The sequence below is a fragment of the Apodemus sylvaticus genome, chromosome 15 (genome assembly GCF_947179515.1).
Source record: "Apodemus sylvaticus chromosome 15, mApoSyl1.1, whole genome shotgun sequence".
Classification (NCBI taxonomy): domain Eukaryota; kingdom Metazoa; phylum Chordata; class Mammalia; order Rodentia; family Muridae; genus Apodemus; species Apodemus sylvaticus.
In genome coordinates, this window is record NC_067486.1 from 171,329 (window position 1) to 195,661 (window position 24,333).

The 24,333-nt window shown below is 45.3% G+C and overlaps 1 protein-coding gene across 6 annotated transcripts in view; it reads left to right on the forward strand.

The window, feature by feature from the left end:
- Prdm15 (PR/SET domain 15) overlaps nt 1–24,333 on the forward strand; it is a 61,933-nt gene that overhangs the window by 19,220 nt on the left and 18,380 nt on the right. For 3 of the 6 annotated variants that reach the window (XM_052159242.1, XM_052159243.1, XM_052159246.1), the window contains 8 exons: nt 3,661–3,756; nt 11,856–12,098; nt 15,466–15,595; nt 16,750–16,946; nt 17,147–17,241; nt 17,609–17,696; nt 21,080–21,247; nt 23,004–23,098. In XM_052159242.1, the coding sequence (XP_052015202.1) occupies nt 3,661–3,756; nt 11,856–12,098; nt 15,466–15,595; nt 16,750–16,946; nt 17,147–17,241; nt 17,609–17,696; nt 21,080–21,247; nt 23,004–23,098 (1,112 nt within the window). The remainder of the gene's footprint in view (nt 1–3,660; nt 3,757–11,855; nt 12,099–15,465; nt 15,596–16,749; nt 16,947–17,146; nt 17,242–17,608; nt 17,697–21,079; nt 21,248–23,003; nt 23,099–24,333) is intronic. The other 3 variants (XM_052159244.1, XM_052159247.1, XM_052159245.1) reach the window with 2 other exon arrangements.

A 24,333-nucleotide genomic window follows, 5' to 3' on the forward strand; every position in this document is an offset into this window, starting at 1 on the left:
TTGAAACGTTGAAGAGTGGAAGAACCTAGAAACAGTTCACTATGTCTTGGGGCAGGTGGCAGGCAAGCAGGTGCCTAAGCGGTGCATGTCATTGGCTGTTGTCAGTCAGGTGGCTAGCTGTAGTATCTATGTCTTTCTACCTCTGGGTCATTTGCCTAGCCTTCTCAGGCTGGATGCTGCTGGCATATGTTTCTCTGGGCTTCCTCACTGGCTGTTTTAAGTGGTAACTTCTACATCTTGCTACCTACCTCCCTGGCCAACCATCTGCCCTTTCCCTGGTCCTTCCATGGCACACCTACAAGGCTTGGGCTATGATGGGATGCATCCCCCCAGCATAAGCCAGCATTGCAGCCCTCCCTGCTCACATCACAGAAGCCTGCAGAGAGCAAGGCTTATGAAGAGAAGTGAGAAGCATGAAGAAGCCAGTACTAACTGATTCTGTTTCCTTGAGAGGGATGGACTTTGCATTTTGTTTAGCCCTGGGCCTTGTGTATGCACCAGAGAGTTTGCCACCCCAAGGTGTAGTGGACAAGTCTTGTGGACATCACTTTGTTCTTACCTTAGGTGGGTAGGACCCCAGGAGCTATACTGTAGCCCAGGCTGAGTGATGGGCATGGGCCAGAAAGGCTAATTCTCCTCCTGCCCTTTTCACATTTCCTTTAGATGGACATTTTAATTACACAAATTAGTTTGTAGATGTCTGAAGTAGATCAGATGTAGAATCAGGTCCTAAATATGTTGGTCTCCAACTTCCAATGGTTGCATGTAATATTTTTTTGGTTTGGGGATTTGTTTTGTTTTACTTTATGATAGCATGAGTGGTGAGCATTTGGTAGGAAATCTTTACTATAAGCTTTGGTCTTCCCTTAGCCTGTGGTGGGATTCTCCTGAGGCCGAGCAGCTGCAGCTCTCAGTGACCACATGACCACTAGGAAAACAACCTATATTACTCACTGCCACAGCTGGGGGGGGGGCAGCAAGCTTGATATTTTCACTTAACAGGAGCTTTACCAGGCAGCATTATGAGTTGAGGAACATCTGCTTAAAAAAAAAAAAAAAAGAAGAAAAGACAAAAAAAACAAAATGAAAACCAAATTTTATCCTGCCATAGCTGTGATGTTCAACAGAAATAAAAAATGAAAAAAATAAATGGACTTGGATTCTTTGTCCTGGCTGTGGACTGTATTCTGGGTGCGTGTTTCTCTAAGCCCACATTAAGAATGTCTTGCTTTCTTCCCAAGGGCCTGAAGAGGTGAGTGGAGTGGGGAACGTGGACTCACAATCACTCTTCTAATGAGAAAGATAGAAAGTAACATCTTCTAGTTCCTGGGAAGCCGTGCCACACCCACAGTCTGGCCACTGACTCTGCTTCTGGCTTTGAGACTAGTGTTTTCTAGTTTTCAAACCAGTTACCATGAATTCATTCAGTTGAGCTCATTATGTTGCGGAGCTTTCAGCAGGTGTCTACAAGTGTGTGACTCTTGCCACAGACTCCTGTGGGACAGCCCATCCTCCCTTCTCTCCTGATTTCATCTTTGGTGACTCTCTGACCTAAGCTGAACTGCTATGTGTCCTGCTGGACTTTTCACAGTTGGTTGTGCCTATCCTCCTGTTACTTAGTTTTGACCTATGCTCACACCTAAAGCCCTGTGCTCATACCTAAAGCTCTATGCTCACACCTAATGCTGTCAAGGCTGCTGGACTCTGGCCATATCAGGTTGTTTGACTGAGACACTTTCCTATGTTCAGAAATGTCAGTTGGCAGTTAAGAGTTCATCTGTTGGCTATTGACTATTTTTTTTTTCATTAAAATTCTTACCTTGTAAAGTTACCTTTTGAAGATCTTGTATTGTTGTACTTGGTTCTTCCAATGAGAAGTCTTCATTCAGTGCCAGAGTAGCAGATGTCCACAAATTCTCATGTGATATTTGTAGGAGATGCTGGGTCACTTAGATGACCATTGATCCAAAGGCTCCTTTTAAAAACTATTTTTAAGTGTGTGTGTGTGTGTGTGTGTGTGTGTGTCTGTGTGTGTCTGTGTGTGTCTGTGTGTGCACATGCGCCAAGGACATGTGGGCCAGAAGTTAACTTGTGGGATTTGGTTCCCTTCATCATGTGAGTCCTATTGAACTCAGCTGTTTGGAGTTGGTGACAGGTGCTTTTTCTTGCTGAGCCCTTGCTGAACTACAAGGGCTCCTTTTTTAAATCCCTTCTCGGGAACCTCTGTATGTTTGAGAACCTGATTGGAAGTTGGAATTTGCCTCTTGTTTCTGTTTATTCTCAATTTCCTGGAAGTCCCTAACCAGCAGATTTTTAGAAATGGACAAAGAAGAGTTCAGACGCTGGTGGGACATTCTGGATTCAGTTCCCACCTGCCACCTTTTTTTTGGTAACCTTTTCCATCTTTGATTTCAGTCTGACAGTTTCCACATTACCTATGTTTTCCCCTTGCAGTAGTGGTCTGCATCCTTGTTTCTATTCTGAATGTGTTCTCAGCACTACTTTGGAATGCAGGGAGTAGGGATGTGTTCTTTCCTGGTGCATTGTGGGTATATAGCTGCAGATTTGGGAGACTGTCAAGACTCAAGAGCTTCCTCCAAGTAGCCTCTGGAGTATTAATATTAAGCTGCATGGTGATGGGTCTGGATATGACATGCAGGAATGGCAGCTTTGGACTGGCCCCACAGAAAAACTCACTAGACCAGATCCTGAGACATGCCCAAGTGTAGGCCCTAGGAGAGCACCTGTAATGTCTTGAAAAGGAGCCTGCAGTCCCCATCTGCATAGCCAGGGTCAGTTTGTGTACCTTGAGCCTCTGCCCTTGTCCTCTTCCTTGGGTTCCTATATGTAATCATTGGAGGGCTAGAGGCACCGTACCCCAGTTGGGGATTTTAAAAATTTGAACAGTTAAACCTCACTCCTGCTCAGACACCAGGCCTCATGGCCAGACAATTAAAAGGCACAACACTTACACAAACAACTCTGGGATATGTTGGACCAGGATCACAGCCATTTCGGGTTCAGGAGCACTGCATTGTGAGATGGCTGTTATTGGTCCCACCATACCCTGTTATATGAGCCACTGAAAATTTAAATATGAGGAATCTGTGTGTGTTTGTATGTGTGTGTGTGTGTGTGTGTGTGTGTGTGTATGTTGCTACAATAGAACAAAAGTAAAGCATTCTACCTCATACCTCACTTTTAAAAATCTTTTTTTGAGACAGGGCTTTACTGAATTCCAGGCTGTTCTCGAACTTGTTCTGTGGCCATGGTGGGCCTTAGATTTACATTCTTCTTGTCCAGCCTACTTTGGTATTACAAACACACAACCAGGCCCAGCTCAAGTGTACATCCTGGAGGCTTTTCTTTCTCTTAGGGAATTTGAAGGACTCTGGTCCCACCAGGCTGGTGACTAGGAGGGGCCACATTTCTGTGTCTGGTGACAGGGCTCACCCTGTGGTAGTAGCAGGGATACCATATCTGCTCAGCTTCCGCATCTGTGATATGGGGGTGAACTTGATCATTGTGGGTGAAACTGAGGATGGAGCCTAGAATACAGTTGCTAATGAGTCTGTAGGCATCTCCATTCTTCTCAAATCACGTAGGGGACAGGCCATTCTCTGCTCTAGTGGCTAACTTTTTTGTATCTTGCATCTGCAGGCACCCCTGAGCCCAGTGTCTCTGTGGAACCTGAGCGTGGCCAATGGGTGTGTAAGGTGTGCTCCAACACCTTCCTGGACCTTCAGCTCCTGAACGGTAAGGTAAAAGTGGCAAGTGGGGTTTTTCCAAGAAGCACAGACTATTGTGCTGAGCGTTTTCATACATGTTGGTACATGCCCATGGTTTTCTGGATGTTTTAGTCTTTATATTGTCTGCCTCATGGTCCACAGTGAACTGCTACTCAGACCTCCTCTGTGCAACCTTGTGGCCTGGGTATGTGGGCTATTCATTCCATCCTTAGTCTGCTTATCCAGAAAACGGCCATCATGGCTGTATAGACTGAGACTCACCGAGTCAGTACAAGTACATGGTATGACCCTCCCTACTGTCCTGTTGACCAACCTCTGGATATGGTGGATATAATAAGCAAGGACCAGAAACCTTCACTTGCCTCTTGAGGTCCTGCCTGGTGTCTGTATCTGACAGTCTCCCTCTATCTTCAGGGCATCCTGTTATCTCCACCTTCCTTTCTAATTGAAGGTGGCCAGAGTAAAATTTATTACACAGTATCCTGGGAGCCTCTCTGCTGGGCAATAGAGAAAGATGCCAGTCACATAAGCTACAAAGAAGCTAGGTGTGAAAGCTATGACCTTTATCACATACCAAACATGCTTGGTGACCAAACCCCAAAGGGGTCACTGGTTTCCAACTTCAAGGATATGACAGTGACAGCTGGATTCTGCTCTTGTAACCCTTCTTGTATAAGAAGGGATCTATAAGAAGGTTCTTTCTAGACAGATTTTAGCAACAGAAATGCTAATGAGACATTTCTAGGAGAAACCTTGGTCACTAAGCAGGGCTCACTCATCTAAGGATTGTGGATGTCTGTTCTTGTGTTCCTGGACTATCCTCCTTCCTAATCTTTGTCCTTAACGCTTTTCTTCTTTTGCCTGGGGAAATCACCTGTGTTCATCACAGATGGGAACGATGAACAGCTGTCAGTTTCTTCTTCCTCCTCTTTTTACTTTATGTTTTATGTGTGTGAGTGTTTGGCATGCATGCATGTCTATGTGCCACATGTGTGCAGTGCCCATACAGGCCAGAAGAGGGCATTAGATCCCCTGGAACTGGAGTTACAGGAGGTTGTAAGCTATCATGTAGGTACTGAGACATGAACCTTGGTCTTTGAGCTTAGCAAGAACTCTTAGCCACTTAGGCATTCCTCCAGCCCCATCTGCTGTTGCTTCTAGGTTTCTTAAGAGTGCTGAGCTTCTGAAAGAATATTTCCCCTAGGTGAGGGCAAGGCCCATCTGTGGAAATTACAGGGTACAGGGATATCACACAAGATATGGTCACTCAGTTCTGATCAAGAAAGGTTATTTGCTCTTTTGGGTAATTTTCCTTGGTGACTAGTTTTAGTTAAGGAAAAAGCCTCCCTTCACTTTGGTAGTAGAGCTAGACCAGTGTTCCTAGATGCCAGCTCAGCTGAGACCTCTTACTTGCAGTGACTCAGTCTATACAGCCATGGTGTCCATTTTCTGGATACATAGACTGAGACTGGAGTGAATAGCCCACATACCCAGGCCCTATGGGTTCACATGCTGGCGCCACATTCAATGCAGGCATTGCTGCTCAACCTCTGCTACCAGGGGGTCATGAGGCTCTTCTTTCTCCTGCAACCCTTGCCAGGTGTCTGGTGGGTAAACTTATAGTTGAGGACCTAGGTGCAGAACTGATCAGAAGAAGAGAAGTACAGAGCTGAGTCTCTGGGAAACTAGGCTGCAGGGCAGAGAGACCTTTTGTTACCTTCAGACTGGCTTTGAAGACATCCCAGAGCCAAATAACATAGCTATAGTACACAAATCTGTGGAGACTAGGCTTCATTGGGTCATACTTTGTCAAGTAGGAGACTGAATCCATGACCCCTCCCCTCCATCTAAGCCATGATCGAACTGGGCCTGAAGCTGCCTTCTGCAGAACCTTGTCTGAGAGGCGTACCTCAAGTGGGAAGGTATTGCTTTGTTGTTTAGGCTTCAACCTATGGTGTCTGTCTTCTCTGTGGTCAGCTAACTTCAAACCAGATGAGTCTTAAAATCAGATGAGTCATTTGAACTTGAACATATTTCATGCATTTATTCATGAACATACATGACTGTGAGCAGGTGAGGATTAGCATGTGTCTTTTAAAGTCAGACCCACTATGCAGAGTACCAGGAGACCAACTGAGATTGCTGAACATCATGGGAAGCTCAGACTGTTATTCTTGACCTTTCACCTGATGCTGTCATTTCCTGTGTCCCCTTGGGGAACCCTACTCTAGTCTCAGGAGGCCACTTAGGGATGTCTGATTAAACATGAGGCAATAGTGAATGTACTGGCCTTGGTCCCTCCTGGAGTTCTACTCCACTTAAATGCAAGGACAAAGGAAGGAGAAGTGAAGAGCATTGAGCAAGGTTGAAAAGATTTCAGGATGTGCTTGCAGCAGCATTAACCAAGCAAGCATACCAGAGAAGCCAAAGCCAGCAGTGGGAAACCCAAGAAAAATGTCTGATCCTACAGAGTTTTGGGAGTGTCAGGAGTCTGGGAAGGACTGTCAGCCCGCTTAGAACCCTGGCCTCCTGGTCTGTCCCAATCCTGCCATGGCCTCACCCAGCTGTATCTTTGCTTCCATCAGCACCCTTGGAAGACACTTAAGACTGGAACCCTAAGGTACTAAGGACAGAGACTCACAAAGTCAGATGTTGGAATTTGGGCAGTTTTAGACATCTTCATTTCTTTTTCTTTGAGTGGTAGAGCTGGCTCAGGCCCCAGCCCGGGAGGAAGAATTTCTCTGTAGAAACTAAGGGACTGCTCAACCTCTGACATTTTGCAGAATAAGACTGGGTGCTGAGAGAAAGCTGAACATGAACAAGAGACCAAACAACTTGTCTGAGGAATATGAAAACTGCTCCCCACCCCCTGAAAAACCTCCAAGCTGAAGTTCTCACTGAGGTGAGAGATGGCAGCATAGCACTGCATCCTTAGATCAGGATCAGAGCAGGCCTGTTGAAGAAATCAGAGGATACTAGATAACTGAAAATGAGAGCTGTGGTAGTAGTCATAAAATTGATGGAAAAGTGTCCAAAAACACTGGGAGAGTTTCCATAAGAAGGAACATGGAGAACGCAAACGAGAGCGACTAGAAGATGGCCTGAGACTGCAGGTGGACAGGAGTGTGCTGTGGGGGAAAGGGAGAGGCGATAGGAATTGGTGGACTGGGGATATGGCTTAGTTGATAGAATGATTGCCTAGCATCATAAGCCCTGAGGTCAAGCCTCAGCATCCCCAAAACCAGACATAGTAGCAGATGCCTATAATTCAGAGGCAGGAGGCGCCTCAGCAGTTTAACGTTATCCTCAAATATGTAGTAAGTTTGAGAGCACCCTGAGTTACATGATATCCTGTGTCAGAAACAAACCAATGGACAGTCAGCAAGGAAACCCTAAAGGATGCAGAGTTATAACCTAGAAGGGCCCAACAGGCCAGCAACATGATGAATGGCAAAGACCCACCTGTGCTATCATGGGACTTAATCATAGGATTAGAGAGAAGCAAACGGTTAGAGGGTGAGCCATTAGAAACTGGAGCACTGTTAGGACAGGAAGGCAGACTTGGCCATTAGATTCGTCACTGTCTTTTTTTTTTTTTTAATTTATTGATATATTTATTTACATTTCAAATGATTTCCCCTTTTCTGGACCCCCCACTCCCCGAAAGTCCCATCAGTCCCCTTCCCTCCCCCTGTTTTCCTACCCAACCCTTCCCACTTCCCTGTTCTGATTTTGCTCTATACTGCTTCACTGAGTCTTTTCAGGACAAGGGGCCACTCCTCCGTTCTTCTTGTACCTCATTTGATGTATGGATTATGTTTTGGGTATTCCAGTTTTCTAGGTTAATATCCACTTATTAGTGAGTGCATACCATGATTCACCTTTTGAGTCTGGGTTACCTCACTTAGTATGATGTTCTCCAGCTCCATCCATTTGCCTAAGAATTTCATGAATTCATTGTTTCTAATGGCTGAATAGTACTCCATTGTGTATATATACCACAAAAAAAAAAAGATTCTTCACTGTCAGCAACCTAGTGAAGATATTTAACAAACCCAGAAATTTCCAAGCAGTGCCCCCCCCCCAAAAAAAAACCTCAGGAGAACACTGGAATATGCAGGTTATCACCATCAGACCACTTGATGATAACACTGTCACCAATACTAACATTGGATTCCAGCATCCAAATGTGTGGCTTTTCAGATCCTAGCACCTCTGTTGAGTTTTACAGTGCCACCTTGCCCAAAGCAACATGCATGTCCTCTATATATATGGAAAGGAAAAGAGTCCTTTGCAGGGAATGGAAAAAGGATGTGCAGGTCACTAGCCCAATTTAGAGAGAGCAGAGGCCTCTGGGAAGAACAGGTGCTATAGAAAAGGAAAGGGGAGGGATAGGGAGGGGCCATGTGGGGGAGGGACTGGGAGGAGAGAGGGGTGTTATCTGGATGTAAAGTGAATGAGAGAAAAAAAAAGAAAAGGAAGAAATCCAGGAGGTAGCTGTGTTTGACTGTAAGAAGAGAGAGAGGCAGGGAGTGTATAAACTAGCAGCAGACATAGGACAATGAATGACTGATGGAAAATAAGGCAGTAATTTGCTCCAGGGGAAAAGAATACTAAGCACAACTGCTTTGTGCCACAACTGAATAGATCTTTATGGCCATGGTCTTCTAAACACCAGTTGGCTTACACCGAAAGTGTGATCTGAGTGTGTTGGTGTGATTGGGAGGAGTCTGAGGTCTAAGAAGGAAATGGCACATACAGGAAAGTAGAATCCCCATATTTTAAGTCATCAGTAGACACCGTGTAATATAGTCAGGCCTCTTTATCTGTGGCCTCCTCATGCCAGCGCTCAAACAGCTGCACACCAAAAAGCTACTCAGAAAATGTGCCTACTGAATATGTGCAGGATTTCCTTTTCTTGTCATTATTCCCTGAATGTAGAGCAATAACCATTCACATAGCATTTTTACTACATTTTGGTGTTTTGAAGTTAATGGGTATGATCTGTGTGTTGTGTTCTTGCAAATACTGTGCCATTTTATGTAAGGGACTAGGGTGTCTGAGTTTTCAGCCTCAGGTTCCTGGAACTATTCTCTGTAGGTGTGGATGGGTGACTTGAAAATGTAGGTGATTGAATGGGCAGAGTGAGGCAGGAAACTGATGGGTTTTGTTATAAACCAATTAACACAGTTATTTGTACCTTGTTGAATTTTTTACCAGTATTGTGAGCCTTTTCAAAGAAACCCTTTAAGCTTCACTTATTTCTTACTGTATCTTCATTTTTAAAAATTAACTTCTGATGATTTATCATTTGCTTGTTTGGTTTTTTGAGACAGGGTTTATGTACTTGGTCTGTAGCTCAGAATAGTCTTGACTTGCATTTCACTTCCTACAAGCAGGTGCCACCATGCCTGACTCCTTTTTATCTGTTTTTGTTTTGTTCTTTTCTCTGTTTTAAATTGAATGCTTCACTCAGTCAATTTTACTTTTTTTTTTTTAATACGAGCACTGAAGTTTTCCCTAAGAGCCATGCTAGCTCCCTCCACATCTTATTCGACATTGCATCTCAGTTCTCATGAATGCCATAACATGGTCCAGAAATTCATAAAGCAAAGACTGATAGCTGTATGAGGAGAAATTGCACTATCTCCTCTCATGGTAACCAGAGTGGTTAGTAAATCAAACACAAATTACAAGGGCATAGGAAATTGATGAGCATGGTAGACAGACTTAGTCACCTGTGTCAGTGCAGCATCAGAGTTGGTATGCTTCTTATGCATTTTTTATTTATTTATTTTTTTAATTTGATGTGTATTGGTGTTTTTGCCTGCATGTATGTATGTATGTGTAAGGGTGTTAGGTTAGGATCTAAGGGTGGATCTGGAAGTACAGACAGATGTGAGCTTGTCATGTGTGTACTAGAAGATGAATCCGGGTCCTCTGGAAGAGCAGCCAGTATTCTTAACCACTTTGCTATCCCTGCAGCCCCACTTCGCAAACATTTATTTATTGGTTTCTGAGACAGGGTCTCTCTTGGTCCTTCTGCTTTAACCTTCTGATTGCTGGGATTTTAGGCATGTGACACCACACCTGTTTGGTGCTGGGCACCAGATGATATTTCATGTGAGCCAGGCAAACATGAAGCCAACAGCACGAATCCCTAGCTCTTGCTATCTTTTTTATTTACTCTGCTTATTTTGGATCTTGGACCCAAAGAATCACAGCTCCTATCCACTGTGGATGGCTCTGTGTCTGTGTTGAAGGCATTGCTTTTCTCTGCTCTCTGTTCTTTGATGGAAAGTAGTATCTTCAACACAGACACAGAGCCTATGTTAACTTGAATCTGTGTTGCTATGTGCCTGGGTCCAGAGTAGACAAAGTGGATGTCTTAGTCCCTAGGTCTTGTGATGACTTGTAATCCTATCTTTATAGCCTGATAATCTATGAGACCTTATGACCTCTGATTTCACTCTTCCTGTGTCCTTCACTTTGGTTTTAAGTTCCCTCTGTGTGATTGGCAGAGTCTTGTTTGCTTTCCTTTAATACTGCTCAACCTATATTTTCATGGTATGTGTTATATTTGTCTAACATGGTTAGGTGCCAGATCATGTTAGCTTTCCCTCACAGGCCTGCTGCTTGGGGCCACCCACATAGCATAGAGTCTCTACTGCTGGACAAATCAAGGATAATGGCTACTTACCTTGGTACTGGTGCTGAATGAATTCGCATTTACAGAGGGAGGAACCAGCTCCAGGCACAGTGGTGTTTCTGTCATGTCTTCCCTTCCTCTTCCTGTCATCTGGTACTCTGTGACCCAGCACATTTGCCAACTACATCCCAAGCTTACCATTCCATGTGGCTGCCGTCTGTTTCCAACATCTGTCTTCACTGCCTTTTCCTGGATGGTTTTTGAGACTTTCTGTCAGCTGTAAATAAACAAAGACATTTTGCTTTCTTGTAGGGTTTATAAAGAAATGTTTAGCTGGGCAGTGGTGGAGTACACCTTTAATACCAGCACTTGGGTGATAGAGGCACCCAAGTTTGACAGCAGCCTGTCTACAGAACAAGTTCTAGTACAGCCAGGGCTACATAGAGAAACCATGTCAAAGAAAGGAAGGAAGGAAGACAGGAGCAGGAGGGAGGAAGGGAAGGGGGAACCAAAAAAGAAGGGAAGGAAGGGAAATAGAAAGAAAGAAAGAAAGAAAGAAAGAAAGAAAGAAAGAAAGAAAGAAAGAAAGAAAGAAAGAAAGAAAGAAAGAAAGAAAGGAAGGAAGGAAGGAAGGAAGGAAGGAAGGAAGGAAGGAAGGAAGGAAGGAAGGAAGGAAGGAAGGAAGGAAGGGGAGGGAGGGGAAAATAGGAAGGAAGAAATGTTTACTGTGCTTTAGGTGGTATTCCTTTATAGGTGCTTCCATCTTAGTGTGTCACACTCTGTGAAAAACAAACAAACGAACAAACAACAAAACAAAACAAAAACCCCAGGGAATACAATCAAGAAAGTAAGTTGGGTTGCCAGTGGTTTCATGGAGTAAGTAAGACACTGGAGCTACGCCAGCTTATGAACATGGCCTCTGCAGATATGCGTGTGCACTTCCAGATTTATAGACTGCTTCGCGTAACACCATACCCTTCTGGCATATCATTTACTTCTAAGTACAGCTTCAGAGTAGGGGATGTGACCCAAGTGGCAGAGTGCTTGCCTAGCATGCAGGGAGCCCTGGGTTTGAACCCTAGTACTGCATAAAACAGGGCATGGTGGCATCTGTGTAATCTTTGCCATTGAAGGTAGAGACAAAAGGAGCAGAAGTTGAGATGGGTCTCTGCCACATGATAGTCTTTAGTACATAAACAAAAATAATTTAAGCTGATCAGCCTACATTTGAAAGCTCCAGTTGTGAAACACTATACATTTCTAAACTCAGAGTCCACCATGATCTGGAGCCGTCTGGTCCTGAACATGTCAGATGAGAGAAACTCAATTTGAAGCTGTGTGTATGTAGTAGAGCTATTTCTCTTTTAAAACAGTGAAGATAAAGTTTATTTGCCTGTGCAGAGGGCACACTTGGCAAGCATAACAAAGAAAGCCAACACAGCTTTCTCCTCTTGCAGAGCATCTCTTGAGCCATCTGGAGCAAGCCAAAAGCCTCCCTGCAGGTGGCCAGCAGCATGAGGCAGCTTCTGAGAAGGAGCCTGATGCACCCAGGATGGAGCCTCCCACAGCAGCTGAGAGCAAGAGCATCCAGAGTGTCGTGGTCACCAAAGAGCCAAAGAAAAAGCCTCGAAGGGGCAGGAAACCCAAAGCATCCAAGGTTGAGCAGCCTCTGGTCATTATCAAAGACAAGGAGCCTGTAGGTGAGAAGCTGTCGGGGTTTGTACTAGGGCTGGTGGTAATTTCCTCATCACCTCTTAGTTTTCTGGGTGACCATATTGGCAAGGAGGGCTCATGAGGTAAGGGCTTATATCCTTTCTAGTCCCTCAGTCAACTGTTAAAGTGTGATTGTTGTCTTAGGGTTCCTGCTGCTGCACCAAAATACCATTATCAAAAAGCAAGTTGAGGAGGAAAGGGTTTATCTGGCCTCCTTCTAGAGTATAGTCCATCATTGGAGGAAGTCAGGACAGGAACTCAAGCAGGTCTGGAACCTGGAGGCAGGAGCTAATGTAGAGGCCATGCATGGAAGACTGTTGAGTACTGACTTGCTTTATATGACTTGCTCACCCTACTTTCTTATAGATCTCAGGACCACCAGCCCAGGGATGGCACCACCCACCACAGGCTGGTGGCCTCCCCAATTGATCACTAATTGAGAAAATGCCTTACCGCTGGATCTCATAGAGGCATTTCCTCAACTGAGGCTTCTTCCTCGCTGATGACTCTAGCTTGTGGCAAGTTGACACAAAACCACCTAGTACAATTATCATGCAGAATCTTCACACTAGAGTGTTAAAAACAGAATTTTTTAAATGGACACCTGGCTAGCCATTGTCTTATCAGGACTGGAGCCCTCAGTCTGGTTTTGGGTTTTGTTTTGTTTTGTTTGGGTTTTATTTTTATTTTTTTTTTTTGCTTTGTTTTCTATTTATGGTTGGCCTTAAGCTCAGCATGTAACCCATGCTGACTTTAAATTCTTGATCCTACCCTCTCAGCCTCTTAAGGAGCCGTGACATGCCTGTGCCATAGTGCTTGGCTTGTGTTTGTGTGTCTCACTATCTCAGTTGTAAGTCTTGCCCATCCCATGCCTGCCAGCCACAGCTGTTTACCAAGCAGCCCTTAATCCATCGTGGGAGTTCCTGGTATTTGTTGCCTACTGCTTATGGGTGGACATGTTGCAGGTCATAGCCCTGTTCTTTTTAAAATTGTTCTTTCTTTCATTCACTCATTCATTCATTGTGTATATGTGGAGATACGCCATACAGACCACAGACCACAGCATATACAAAAGCCAGAGGATAACTTTGTAGTTCTCTTTTAGCTCTATGAAGACTCTGGGGTTGGAACTTGGGCCAAGCTTGTACAGTACATACCTTTACCACTTAAAAATTTAGTCTTTATTAAAATCCAAAGTCTTTGTAAAATTCCAAAATCTCTTTTAAAAATCAGTCTCTTAACTATGGGAGCCTATAAGATCAAAATTAAGTTAAATACTTTTCAAGAGGGAAGAACCAGGTCTTGGTCATAATCTCAACAAAGCAAAACTAAATTCCAACAGTGCAAATCACTCAGTGTCCAATATCTGAGATTTACTCATGGACTTCTGGGACCACCAGCCAAGGGATAGCACCACCCCTACTGGACCAGACCCTCCCCCATCAATTGCCAATTTAAAAAGTATCCTACAGTCTATTGCTGCAACAAAATTCATGATCTTATAGAGGCATTTTCTTAATTGAGGTTCCCTCCTTTATAACTTGTGTCAGGTTGACATAAAACTACCCAGCACACTACTCAAGCCATCTCACTGATCTGATTGTTCTTTGATTATACAGAACCCTCAGCTAAGTTTTCAGCAGTTCACTCTGTAGCATGTACATGTCTCTGGAAAACCATTCTCTGTGATTCTCATGCAACCCCTGTCTCAGCTTCCTGATCCCTCTGATGCTAGGTCCACCTCACATTCAGGACAAGTGTAGTGCTCAGATGTCTGCCCCTTCTGCCTGTGTTAATGGACTATGACTCTTTACTCTTTCCATTGTGGAAATGAGAAACAAGCTGGAAATTAAAAAGAGAATAGAAGAACAGCTTCCATGGAACATTCTCTGCTTTCCTGTTCCTCTCTTTGGCTAGTGCTTGTTCTCTGAACATTTTTAAGTATCCACATATGAGCAGGAGTGGTTTGAGCTCCCTGTGGGATATCTATAGACAGAAAGGGACAGAAGGAACTACTTCCTGACTGTCACTTGCATTTGGAGATAGTAGGTAAAACAAGAGAAACCACTGGCTCCAGAGAGGCATCACTGGCAGCTGATGGGAGCAGATGCAGAGACCCACCTCCAAACATTAGGGGGAGAGAAAACCCAAATTGGAGATCTTCATCAATTCCCCACCCTTTAGAGCTCAGAATCTCACAGAAGAGGGGGAAGGAAGAATTGTAGGAGCCGGGGAGTCAAGGACATAAAGGAACACGGCCCACAGAAAAAACTAAGCAGGGCTCATAGGGACTCAACAGAGACTGAAGTGGCTGGCAATCACTGAGCCTGCATGGGTCTGTACTAGGTCTTCTGCATATCTGTTACGAGTGTTAGTTTGGTGTTCTTGGGACTCCTAAGAGTGGCAGTGGGTGTGTCTGATTATTTTGCCTGCTCTTGGGACCCTTTTCCTCCTATTGGGTCGCCTTGCCCAGCCTTGATATGAGGGTTTGTGTCTAGTATCTTGTTTTGCTGTCTTCAGTTGATATCCTTGGGAGGCCTGCTCTTTTCTGAAGAGAAATGAAGGTGGATCTGAGGGTGGCAGGGGTAGGGGTGGGGATCGGGAAGGAGTGGAGGGAGGGGAAACTGCAGCCAGGATGTTTTGAAAACAAAAAAAATAAAAATAAATAAAAATAAACCAATGGCTCAGAGTCTAGAATATGACTCAGTTTGAGTGTTTGCTCATCATTCACAGAGCCCAGGGTTCATCCCCAGCACCATGGAAACTGAGAATGATGATGCATGCCTAGAATTATATCTCTTGGGAGATAGAAGGATCAGATATCCACAGTCATCCTTGATTACATAGTAAGTTCAAGGCCAGCCCTAGCTACATGAGACATTATTTTGAAAAAAAAAAAAAAAACAAAGACAAAGACAAAAAACCCACAATGGTTGAAATTTTCTTCTATATAAATCTTCATGTTTCATTTTATCCCACTTCTGATGTGACCCTGAACAGATTATTTATTCACCTTTGAGCATCCTCAAGATGACTAGTCATGCTTGTAAGTCTCTGTCAGAGCTCATCTAATAAGCTACAAGATCTGGCTGATGGTGTCCTGGGCAGAGACAGGAGAGAGGGAAGTGATGGGACGCTTGGGCTTTACAAGGCATGTAGTGTGACTGTGGTTTGGACTAAATACATTATGCCCTCTTTAAATACAGATAAATGTTCAGATTCTAAAGTGTTCTACTTTTACCTCTGTTGCAGCCACACTCAGGATGTGTCCCCCCAGGGCGGTGCTTCTCCTGGGTTTTGTTACAGTCTGTCCTGTACACTAATGATGACCCTTTGTCATACCCTTTTGTACAGAGCACGTGGCAGAGATCATAACCGAGATCCCCCCAGATGAGCCTGTGAGTGCAACACCAGATGAACGGATAATGGAGTTAGTTTTGGGGAAGCTGGCCACCCCCACAAATGAAGCCAGCTCAGTGCCAAAGTAAGTCCTGATTGTGCATGGCTAGTGCTTGGGGATGGAGCATAGGGAACGGCTAATTGGAACTGAAGGGAAAATACCTCCTGCCTTTAATCCCCACAGCAAAGCTGGGCTTTATCTCTTCTGGCCAGCATTGTATGTTCTGAACTCTAGGAGTTTCCTAGTTTGTTCACTGTGAGATTTTTTTTTTTTTCTTAAAACACAACTGACAGACAGTTCACCATCACAACTCTTTTTAAGGACACAGTGCAGACACTGGCTATACATCTCCCAAACTTTTTTTTTTTATCTACCCAAACTGAAGCTAACCACCCCATTCTGCTCTCTGTCTGCAGGCAGTTCTAGCCTATATCCCCCATGTCAGCAGGGCACACAGTACTTGCTTTCTATGAATAGCATATTTTGTTCAGTACATATCCTTCTATGTCATAGTGTGTGTCCAAATCTCTGTAAGGCTCGTGCTACTCTGATGCATGTACCTGCTTTGTCTGTGATACAGGAGATCCTGAGGGCTTTGCCCCAGCTATGTCAGCAGTGCTGCTATGGTTCAGCAGTTGCTTGTATTTGGATATTAGTCAGTTTCATATCTTGCTCTGTTTTTTTTTTTTTTTTTTTTTTGTGAGCTCGGGAAAGAAATGTTTATACCGCAGTTATAATTCCCTAATGAGTCTTTGCCCTGAAGTTGACTCAGCTGCTGGTGTTTTCTATGCCCTTTGGAGTTGGCAGAATTCACCTGGTGAACCTGTGAAAATGTAGGTGTATTTATTTCTTTCCTGTCTTACTGCCCAGAGGATTTCAAGCACTTAGCAGAAAAAGCACACTTGACAGGATGAAGAAGCGTTTAAGAAGAGTCAAGTTCAGAGTCAGCATAAAACATAGTAGAGTTGATACCAAGTCAGGACAAGAAGGGCTCCCTTGTTTGGAGCACAAACTCAGGCTTCCAGGGCTGAAGCAAGTGAGCTGTTAACACTGAAGCTAATACTCAGTCTGTGCTATCTGGGACTGGGTGACTCCAAGTTCTGCCTTCCTTTCCTTATGGACCAATCATAGCTGGGAAATGTGGCTGATGAACTTTCTGTGGTTACTATGATCGGAAACTTTCACTCTGAGGACCCAGCCACCACCTCTCCCTAACCAGCTGTCCATCTCTTGGGCAGGTTCACGCATCATCCAAGCAGCACCATTGCCCTCAAGAGGGGCTTGGTTCTGTCCAGCAGACATGGCATCCGGCGGAAGCTTGTTCGTCAGCTGGGTGAGCATAAACGCATCCATCAGTGTGGCACCTGCAGCAAGGTCTTCCAGAACAGCAGCAACCTGAGCCGGCACGTGCGCTCGCACGGTGAGTGCGCGCACGGTGAGTGCCTGCCCAGCCTACAGGGCAGGGCCAAGAAGGTGTATGTCCATTGCTGGGTCCTTGCTGCAGAACTGCTGCAAGGGGTGGCCTTGTGGCTGCCTGTCCCCTCCAACACAGGGGCATCCGCCCAGTCAGAGTGGGTGCACCTTACTGAGAAAGGCCAAAGCAATGACTGTACCTTCTATTGGTTCATTCCTTAGGTGACAAGCTGTTTAAATGTGAGGAATGTTCGAAACTGTTCAGCCGTAAGGAAAGTCTAAAGCAACATGTTTCCTACAAGCACAGCCGGAATGAGGTAAGTGGGCACCCAGACAACTGTTTTCTAGAGGAAGAGCCATACTAGAAGGGAGCTCTCAATTTCCAGAGGGAGCCCTCATCCTCCCCCCTACTCAGTGCATTCCGAGCCCAACTTAGGCCTCTGCTTATGGAAGCAGTAGGGGCAGCATGGGAGAACATTAGTGACTGGTATCTGGGGTGCAGTTACCTCAGTGTGGGGTTCTCTTTCTCAAGCAGTTGGACAGCAAGAATATTCCTACTAGAACAGAGGAGGAAAACTGTGGTATAGCCAGCCCTAGAAGTTACTAGACTAGCACATAGTGGGCGGGGGGCACCTGTGTTGAACTCCTGCAGTCTTCCTTGCTGACAGTGTGCCCTTTGAGCAGGTGGACGGTGAGTACCGCTACCGCTGTGGCAGCTGTGGGAAGACATTCCGAATGGAGAGTGCACTGGAGTTCCACAACTGTAGGACAGGTGAGGCCCCAACCCATATGCTTGCCCTGCGTGTTAGGAGAATGATCCTTTTACCTCAAGGAATATGAGGAATATTCAGAACTGTCCAGCCACTGGAGCTGTCTAAGGCAATGTCCCCTTAGTCAAGAAAGAATGGGTTGTCTTATGTCTGTCCTTCATTCTCAGAGCCTGTGTCTGAGGCTACTGTGATGCAGGACCCTCATCCTTGCTGCCCCAGGTGAGTAGCAGGGTTAAGTTCGTTCCAGAAGTGTAGGAGAGAGGAAAATGCAAAGGCTTGAGATTGGAAAGGCCCACCTGCCTTGGCAGAGCCTTCCTCCCACCATCAGTCTCCTGCACCTGTGTCCCCTGTGGGTATCCAGACAGATTTCATTGCCACCTGTCCCAGGTTGTTACATCCTGAGCCTGTTTCCATCTGCCACTCTTCAAAAGGAAAGAAGCCATCTTTGTATGAGGCTAATGCTGCTGTGCTGTGAGCCTCCCATGCTGGGGGACAGCTGTGGTTTGGGGGACCACAGTGTTCTCAGGCAGTCTCTTTGTAAGTGAATGGTGGAAGCTGTGCAGGCAGCAAGTAGGCCAAGGGGTGGCAGCTCTAGAGAGAGAGCCCTGAGGTTACCAGTTCCTGGGCTTTGGCCATGGAGCCAAGTCACCAGAGGAAGTGTCGAGGGAGGTCACCAGTGCCTTTGTGTTCTCCCTCACTTATGACACAAAACTATAAGGCCATTCTGTGGCATTCCACTCTGTCCTCAAGCTTCTGTCCATGCTGGTGCCCACCCGGGGTTATCAGTGACTCGATTAATTTGTTCTTTCACTGTCTGGCTGCTTTCTTCTGTCCTCAGCATGGTGCTTTGTTCACTATGACAAGGCTGTTCTGAGAGACAGGACAGGTAGATTTCTGGAGGTTGCCTATCAGTGACATGAATCATCTGTGTGGGAGCATGCACATAACTTCATCTACAGCTCGTGCCCTCCCCATCTTGGTGCACCCATAAGAATCTGGGCATACTCCTCTATCTGTTCCCATTTGGTTCAGCCTCAGGCAGACTCTTTTTGTTAACTGGGATTGGTGTCACCTTCCTGTTGTTCCTCAAGGAGATGCAGAATAGGGTGAGAGTATCCCCATCTTGAAGTCAGAGATGCATTAGAGATTGAAGAACAGTTGTTCCTATTTAAGATTTAATGATTTCTCTAGACAAGAGTGGAACAGAAAATGTAGAATCAGTTGCTGCGTGTTGGCTAAAACTGTCATATAAGACACTTGTCCTTGTTAGGTTGTAATGGCAATGATGAACTGCAAGCAGATTTTCTCCTGAGGCTGATTTGAAGGCTGGGAGCTGAGAGTGAAGATGAATGGTTAGCTTTGAGACCCTATGGCAGCCTCTTTACATGCTCATGTGCCTTTTGTGGTATGAAGTTAGTAGAATGTGCATCCTCAAAGGATTTATAGAGGACTGGGGTGCTTCAAGTGCATAGAATTTCTGGCAGCCCATGCTGCCTGTCCTTTTCTGTGTCCCCTGTGCATTGGTGTCACTGTCACTATGTGTTTGCTGTGCTCCCTTTAAACCTGAAGAGGGCACTAACGGGTAGCAAGGCCGAGTCAGGGCCCCAAAGTACAGCTTCCCATTCACTTGGGTCCCTAGCAGTCCACTCTTGTTTTCTCAGATGTCTGAAATCCTTGCCCTTTACCATATCCTGGTGCATTTATCTACAGGACCTGTATGTATCTCTAGTGACTGGATTATGGGGGTGGGTTTGGATATCATTCTGAGGACTGGGTTCTTGTACCCTGTTATTGAGCCATCTTAGTTGACTATGTAGGTGATCAACACATAAAACAGTTGGTAGTAGGGTCTCTTTCCACATACAAGGAGTGGCTTGTGAGGGAGAACATTAGAGCCCAAGCCAGCACTGCTGCTTTCCATGGTTACTAATATTGTCCGGAACTTAACAAGGATGAAGGCTTGTGTGTTATGTTCAGAGACTCACCTGTACTGTGAACACCTGCTTGGAAGGGAGGCCCACCTGTGCTGTAGACCTGGTTAGGGCTTAGCAGACTGCTTTGTAATGTAGCCAAACAAATGAGAGAGAGGGTTGAATTGTATGAATAGCATTTCCTTGTGAGTTGCATGGTAGGACAGGACACTGCCATGATGTCATTCTCATCATGTATGTTGAGGTCACACTGCCAGGTCCAGGTCCAGGTCTCCTGAGACTTATATAGGGCTTAGTCTAGTCCATGACCTCACAAGAGGATCCATCCTGTTGTGCAGAGAGCTGTAGCTAGGCCACTGCTTTCTGTGCTGCCTTGCCCCCAGATGTGCCCCCTCGAAGGCCAAGACATAGCCCTGCCTTGTGTCTTTGTCCCCTGGGAGGAGGAGAAAAGGTGGCTGATTTTCTTCAGTTTTAGGTGGCTTGACCTCTAGCTGGCTACACATGGGAATCTGTTGAGTGGAGCTAGAGACTTCCTGCAGCTTAGACCTCACTTGAGTAGTCCTACCAGTGGAGACTAGGGTTTTATAGGAAAACATTTCCTGATACTAGAGACATTCTGGCCTTTGCTTCTGAGAGAAGCAATGGTATACTTGTCACTTACTACCAAATGGCACCCACATCATGACGCAACAAGCAAGTGATTCTGAGAGCTGGCCCACAAGGAAACACGGTACCCAGTGGATGTGGAACAGAGAGCAGGCACCAGGCAGAGTGGGCAGGGCCAGATGGTAGAGTAGACTTTCAGAGGCAGGAACTACAGCTTGACTAGCTGCCTTCCAGGAAGGACTTTAAAGTGGAGGCCAGGATGTGGGGATGCTGACTTCTCGTAGTGTAAATATGTATGGTTATGGGCTGTGTGCTGAATAGGGGTGGAGATGGGTATGAATGTGTGGTGTGTGCGTGCCTGCGTGCATGTGTGTGTGTGTGTTCACATGTGTGGGTACACATACGTGTGTGTGTGTGTGTATTTATGGGGTATGTATTGCATGAGTATGGAATGTGTGTCCACTAAAGGGAGGCCTAGGCCAAGACAGCTCTTCAGAGAGGTAGAGAAGTTGGGGTGTTGCTGTAGGGGTGCTGTAAGAGATAATCAGGCAGAGAGGAGGCAGGCCCACTGGTGGCACTGTGCTGGAGAAGTAGGTGGAGCATGCGGAAGACACAAGGAGACCAGCTCTGGTCTGAGGAAGCTATAGTGCACACAGACAGAGGGAGAGCAGAGTGGACACACCAGTGTATATTTGTATGTCTAGTGAGCACACACAGCAGATGAGCTCCGAGCCACAGTGCCCTGCTGCTTTCCTGCCGTGATTGTGCTGTTCACCCTGCAGGGGCACACAAGTGGGATCCTGGTCAGGGGTGATTTACCACACATTGTGTGTTTGTTCTCTGGACAGATGACAAGACGTTCCAATGTGAGATGTGTTTCAGATTCTTCTCCACCAACAGCAACCTCTCTAAGCACAAGAAGAAACATGGGGACAAGAAGTTTGCCTGTGAAGTCTGTAGTAAGATGTTCTACCGCAAGGATGTTATGCTGGACCACCAGAGGCGGCACTTGGATGGTGAGCTTGGGGCTTGAGATGCCCGCCTTCTGACCCAATTCTAGGAGTCCTAGGATAGTATTAACAGTGTAGTGAGCAGAGAGAAGGGACAGTGGGCAACAAATAGGCGCAGGTAGACTACTCTGTGTTGGCGTTGTTAGACAGTTATTTGAAATATTTCTTTAGAGAACTTTTTAATACTGTGAAGAATGACTTTAGTGTGATGAGCTATAAATATAAAAAAGGTCATTATGGTGCCCGGCATTGGCCAGTTCACCCATGTAAAGAAATGGAATGTGCTGGTGGCAGCCATCAGTCTACATGGTAGGCTATGTGAGTTCGGAGAAAGACCCAGCAGAGTTAGCTCTCTGCACACATGTGAGGCAGCAACAAGCATAGAATAAGAAGTGAAACAAGTTAAAATCAGCATTCTGATGGAGGCTCTTCTTATTTTCCTGCTAAGGGTCACAGCTCCTTTGTTATTAGCATAACACTCACTGGTTAGTGTTTGAAAACACCATTTACAGAACACATTTAAGCTGTGTAGAAAACATAACTGTTAGATACATGCACATGAGTTTGTGAAAATAAGATGAGGTCATATCCTTAGTAAGTTCCTGTACTTTGCTTCCACCCTGCATCCCCCCCTCACCCTTCCCCCACACTCATTTCCCTATCGGTTCACTGTTAAGCACTTGTTATATAGCAAGGTCCCATGCGATTCTTTGTTTGTTTGCTTGTTTTTTGTTTGGTTTTTGGATTTGTTTTTTTTTTTTCGAGACAGGGTTTCTCTGTATAGCCCTGGCTGTCCTGGAACTCACTCTGTAGACCAGGCTGACCTCGAACTCAGAAATCCGCCTGCTTCTGCCTGGGATTACAGGTGTGCGCCACCACCGCCCGGCTTTTAATTTTTTTTTCTTATGCAATTCTTTTTTTTTTTTAAAGATTTATTTATTTATTATATGTAAGTACACCATAGCTGTCTTCAGACACACCAGAAGAGGGGTCAGATCTCATTACGGATGGTTGTGAGCCACCATGTGATTGCTGGGATTTGAACTCAGGACCTTCGGGAGAGCAGTCAGTGTTCTTAACCGCTGAGCTATCTCACTAGCCCTCTCATGCAATTCTTAAGAGTGCACTCTGAGCTCCACCAGCCTCCCAAGAACAATAGACAAGTCACTATACCTTAGTTTTCTTGCTTGTACAGGAGAGGTGATATTTGACTCTCTTGAGCTCAATGTCATGATTGGACCTGACTTTACCACGAGGTTCCTTCAAGCCCAACACAGAGCAGTTGCTTAGAACCAAGTATGCTGTGGGCCTTGCCAGAAGCCACTGCTTTCTGTGATGAATCTAGCTGGACTAGATCTACTACTCACATGTGACCTATACTATTGCTATGGGCAGCAGCTTGCTGCTCTGGAAGCTGAGAATACCCCTAGCCTCATACAGATCCACTGTCTTGCTGTGTCTCCTAGTCCTAGAACCCTGGAATCAGCCTGTTCCCTGATGCCAAGGTCACCAGCTCTGTGTTCATGTCAAATTATATAGAAATGCCCAGAAAAGACACCTGGTTTCTCTCCTTTATTTATAGATAGATAGATGGAGTCTTGCTTTGTTGCCAAAAGTAGCCCTGAACCCATGAGTTTAAGCAACCCTCCATTAGCCTCTTGCATCTCTTGTACCACAATATTTCCAGCATAGTTCCCAGGCAGTTCTGGGATCTGATCTGTGTTGTGTGGCCTCATATTTTCTGTCTGGTCTGGGACTTCAGGTGTGCGGCGGGTGAAGAGAGAAGACTTGGAGGCCAGTGGGGAAAGCCTGGTTCGTTACAAGAAGGAACCTTCTGGATGCCCAGTGTGTGGCAAGGTAATGTTCTGTAGGGACTGCTGATGTTGGATGCAAAGTCCCTATTCTCTTAAGCTTAAGGTCAGAGCTACAAGCAGGAAGCATTGTCTAGGAAACTTATAGGCATGTTCAGCCTACAGCATGCAGTCCTTTTGCACCCCCCAGATAGCTATGAATGTAGCCCAATACAAAAATCCTACATTTAAGACATAATACATAGGTTTCTGTTGCTGTGGTAAACTGTAACCAAAAGCAACTTGAAGGGGAAAGAGTTGTTTACAGTCCATCATGAAGGGAGGGCAGGGCAGGAACTCAATAAGGAACTGGAGGCAGGAAGCCATGAAGGAGTGTTGCTTACTAGCTTGCTCTCCCTTGTTTGCTCAGTTGGCTTTCTTATAGCACCAGGACAAGTAACCTAGGGTGGCACTGCCCACAGTGAGCTAGAGCCTCTTATCAGTAATTATCAAGAAAATACCCCCACAGACTTGCCTATAGATCAGTCTGATGGAGGTATTTTTCTCAACTGATGTTCCCTTTTCCTAGATAACACTGACTTGTGTCAAATTAAACAGAAGACTAGCCACCATAATGAGGTTTATTTTTTGGCTTTCAGTTCTACTTGCAATTCTTAAGTGTTAAACTTTGTAGACAGTACCATGTTTCAGTATCAGAGGGTTAGATGAACTTGCCAGGACAACAGTGTTAAGGGAGTCCTGGTATGCACCATGTGTTTTTAACTGAAGTATCCTCAGGTTGCACATTCAGCATTTTGGTCTCTGCCACCTGGGATTGGTTTCCAATGAATCTATTGAGAATCTTTTTTCCTATCTTCTCTATGGGACATGCTGTCCTCCTGAATAACTGGACCTTTTTTCATATCCACAGTGAAGAGGCGAGATGCCCTGGGGCTTTGTGCTGTCTCTGCTAGCCACCTGTACTCAGTGTCTAGATAGTATTTTCTAAGTTAGGCTAAGTATTTTCATAGCTTACGTCATGGTAATCAAGGTTAGGTTGTCAATACTAGGTATTCTTGCCTGGGCTGTTGTGTCGGTGCCTCACATGAGCTACCCTGGCCTGGGCTCATGTCTATGGTGCAGGTATCTGGAGCTCCCGTACTTGTCCCAGTCTTGGCTGCCACATACACATTGTCCCATTTTTCACACATGAGCAATGGAAATGTCATTCTTGTTCATTAGACTCAACTTTGATAACTCAGGTAACTGGAACTACTAGTTGTGTCTCCAGAGGAATAGAAG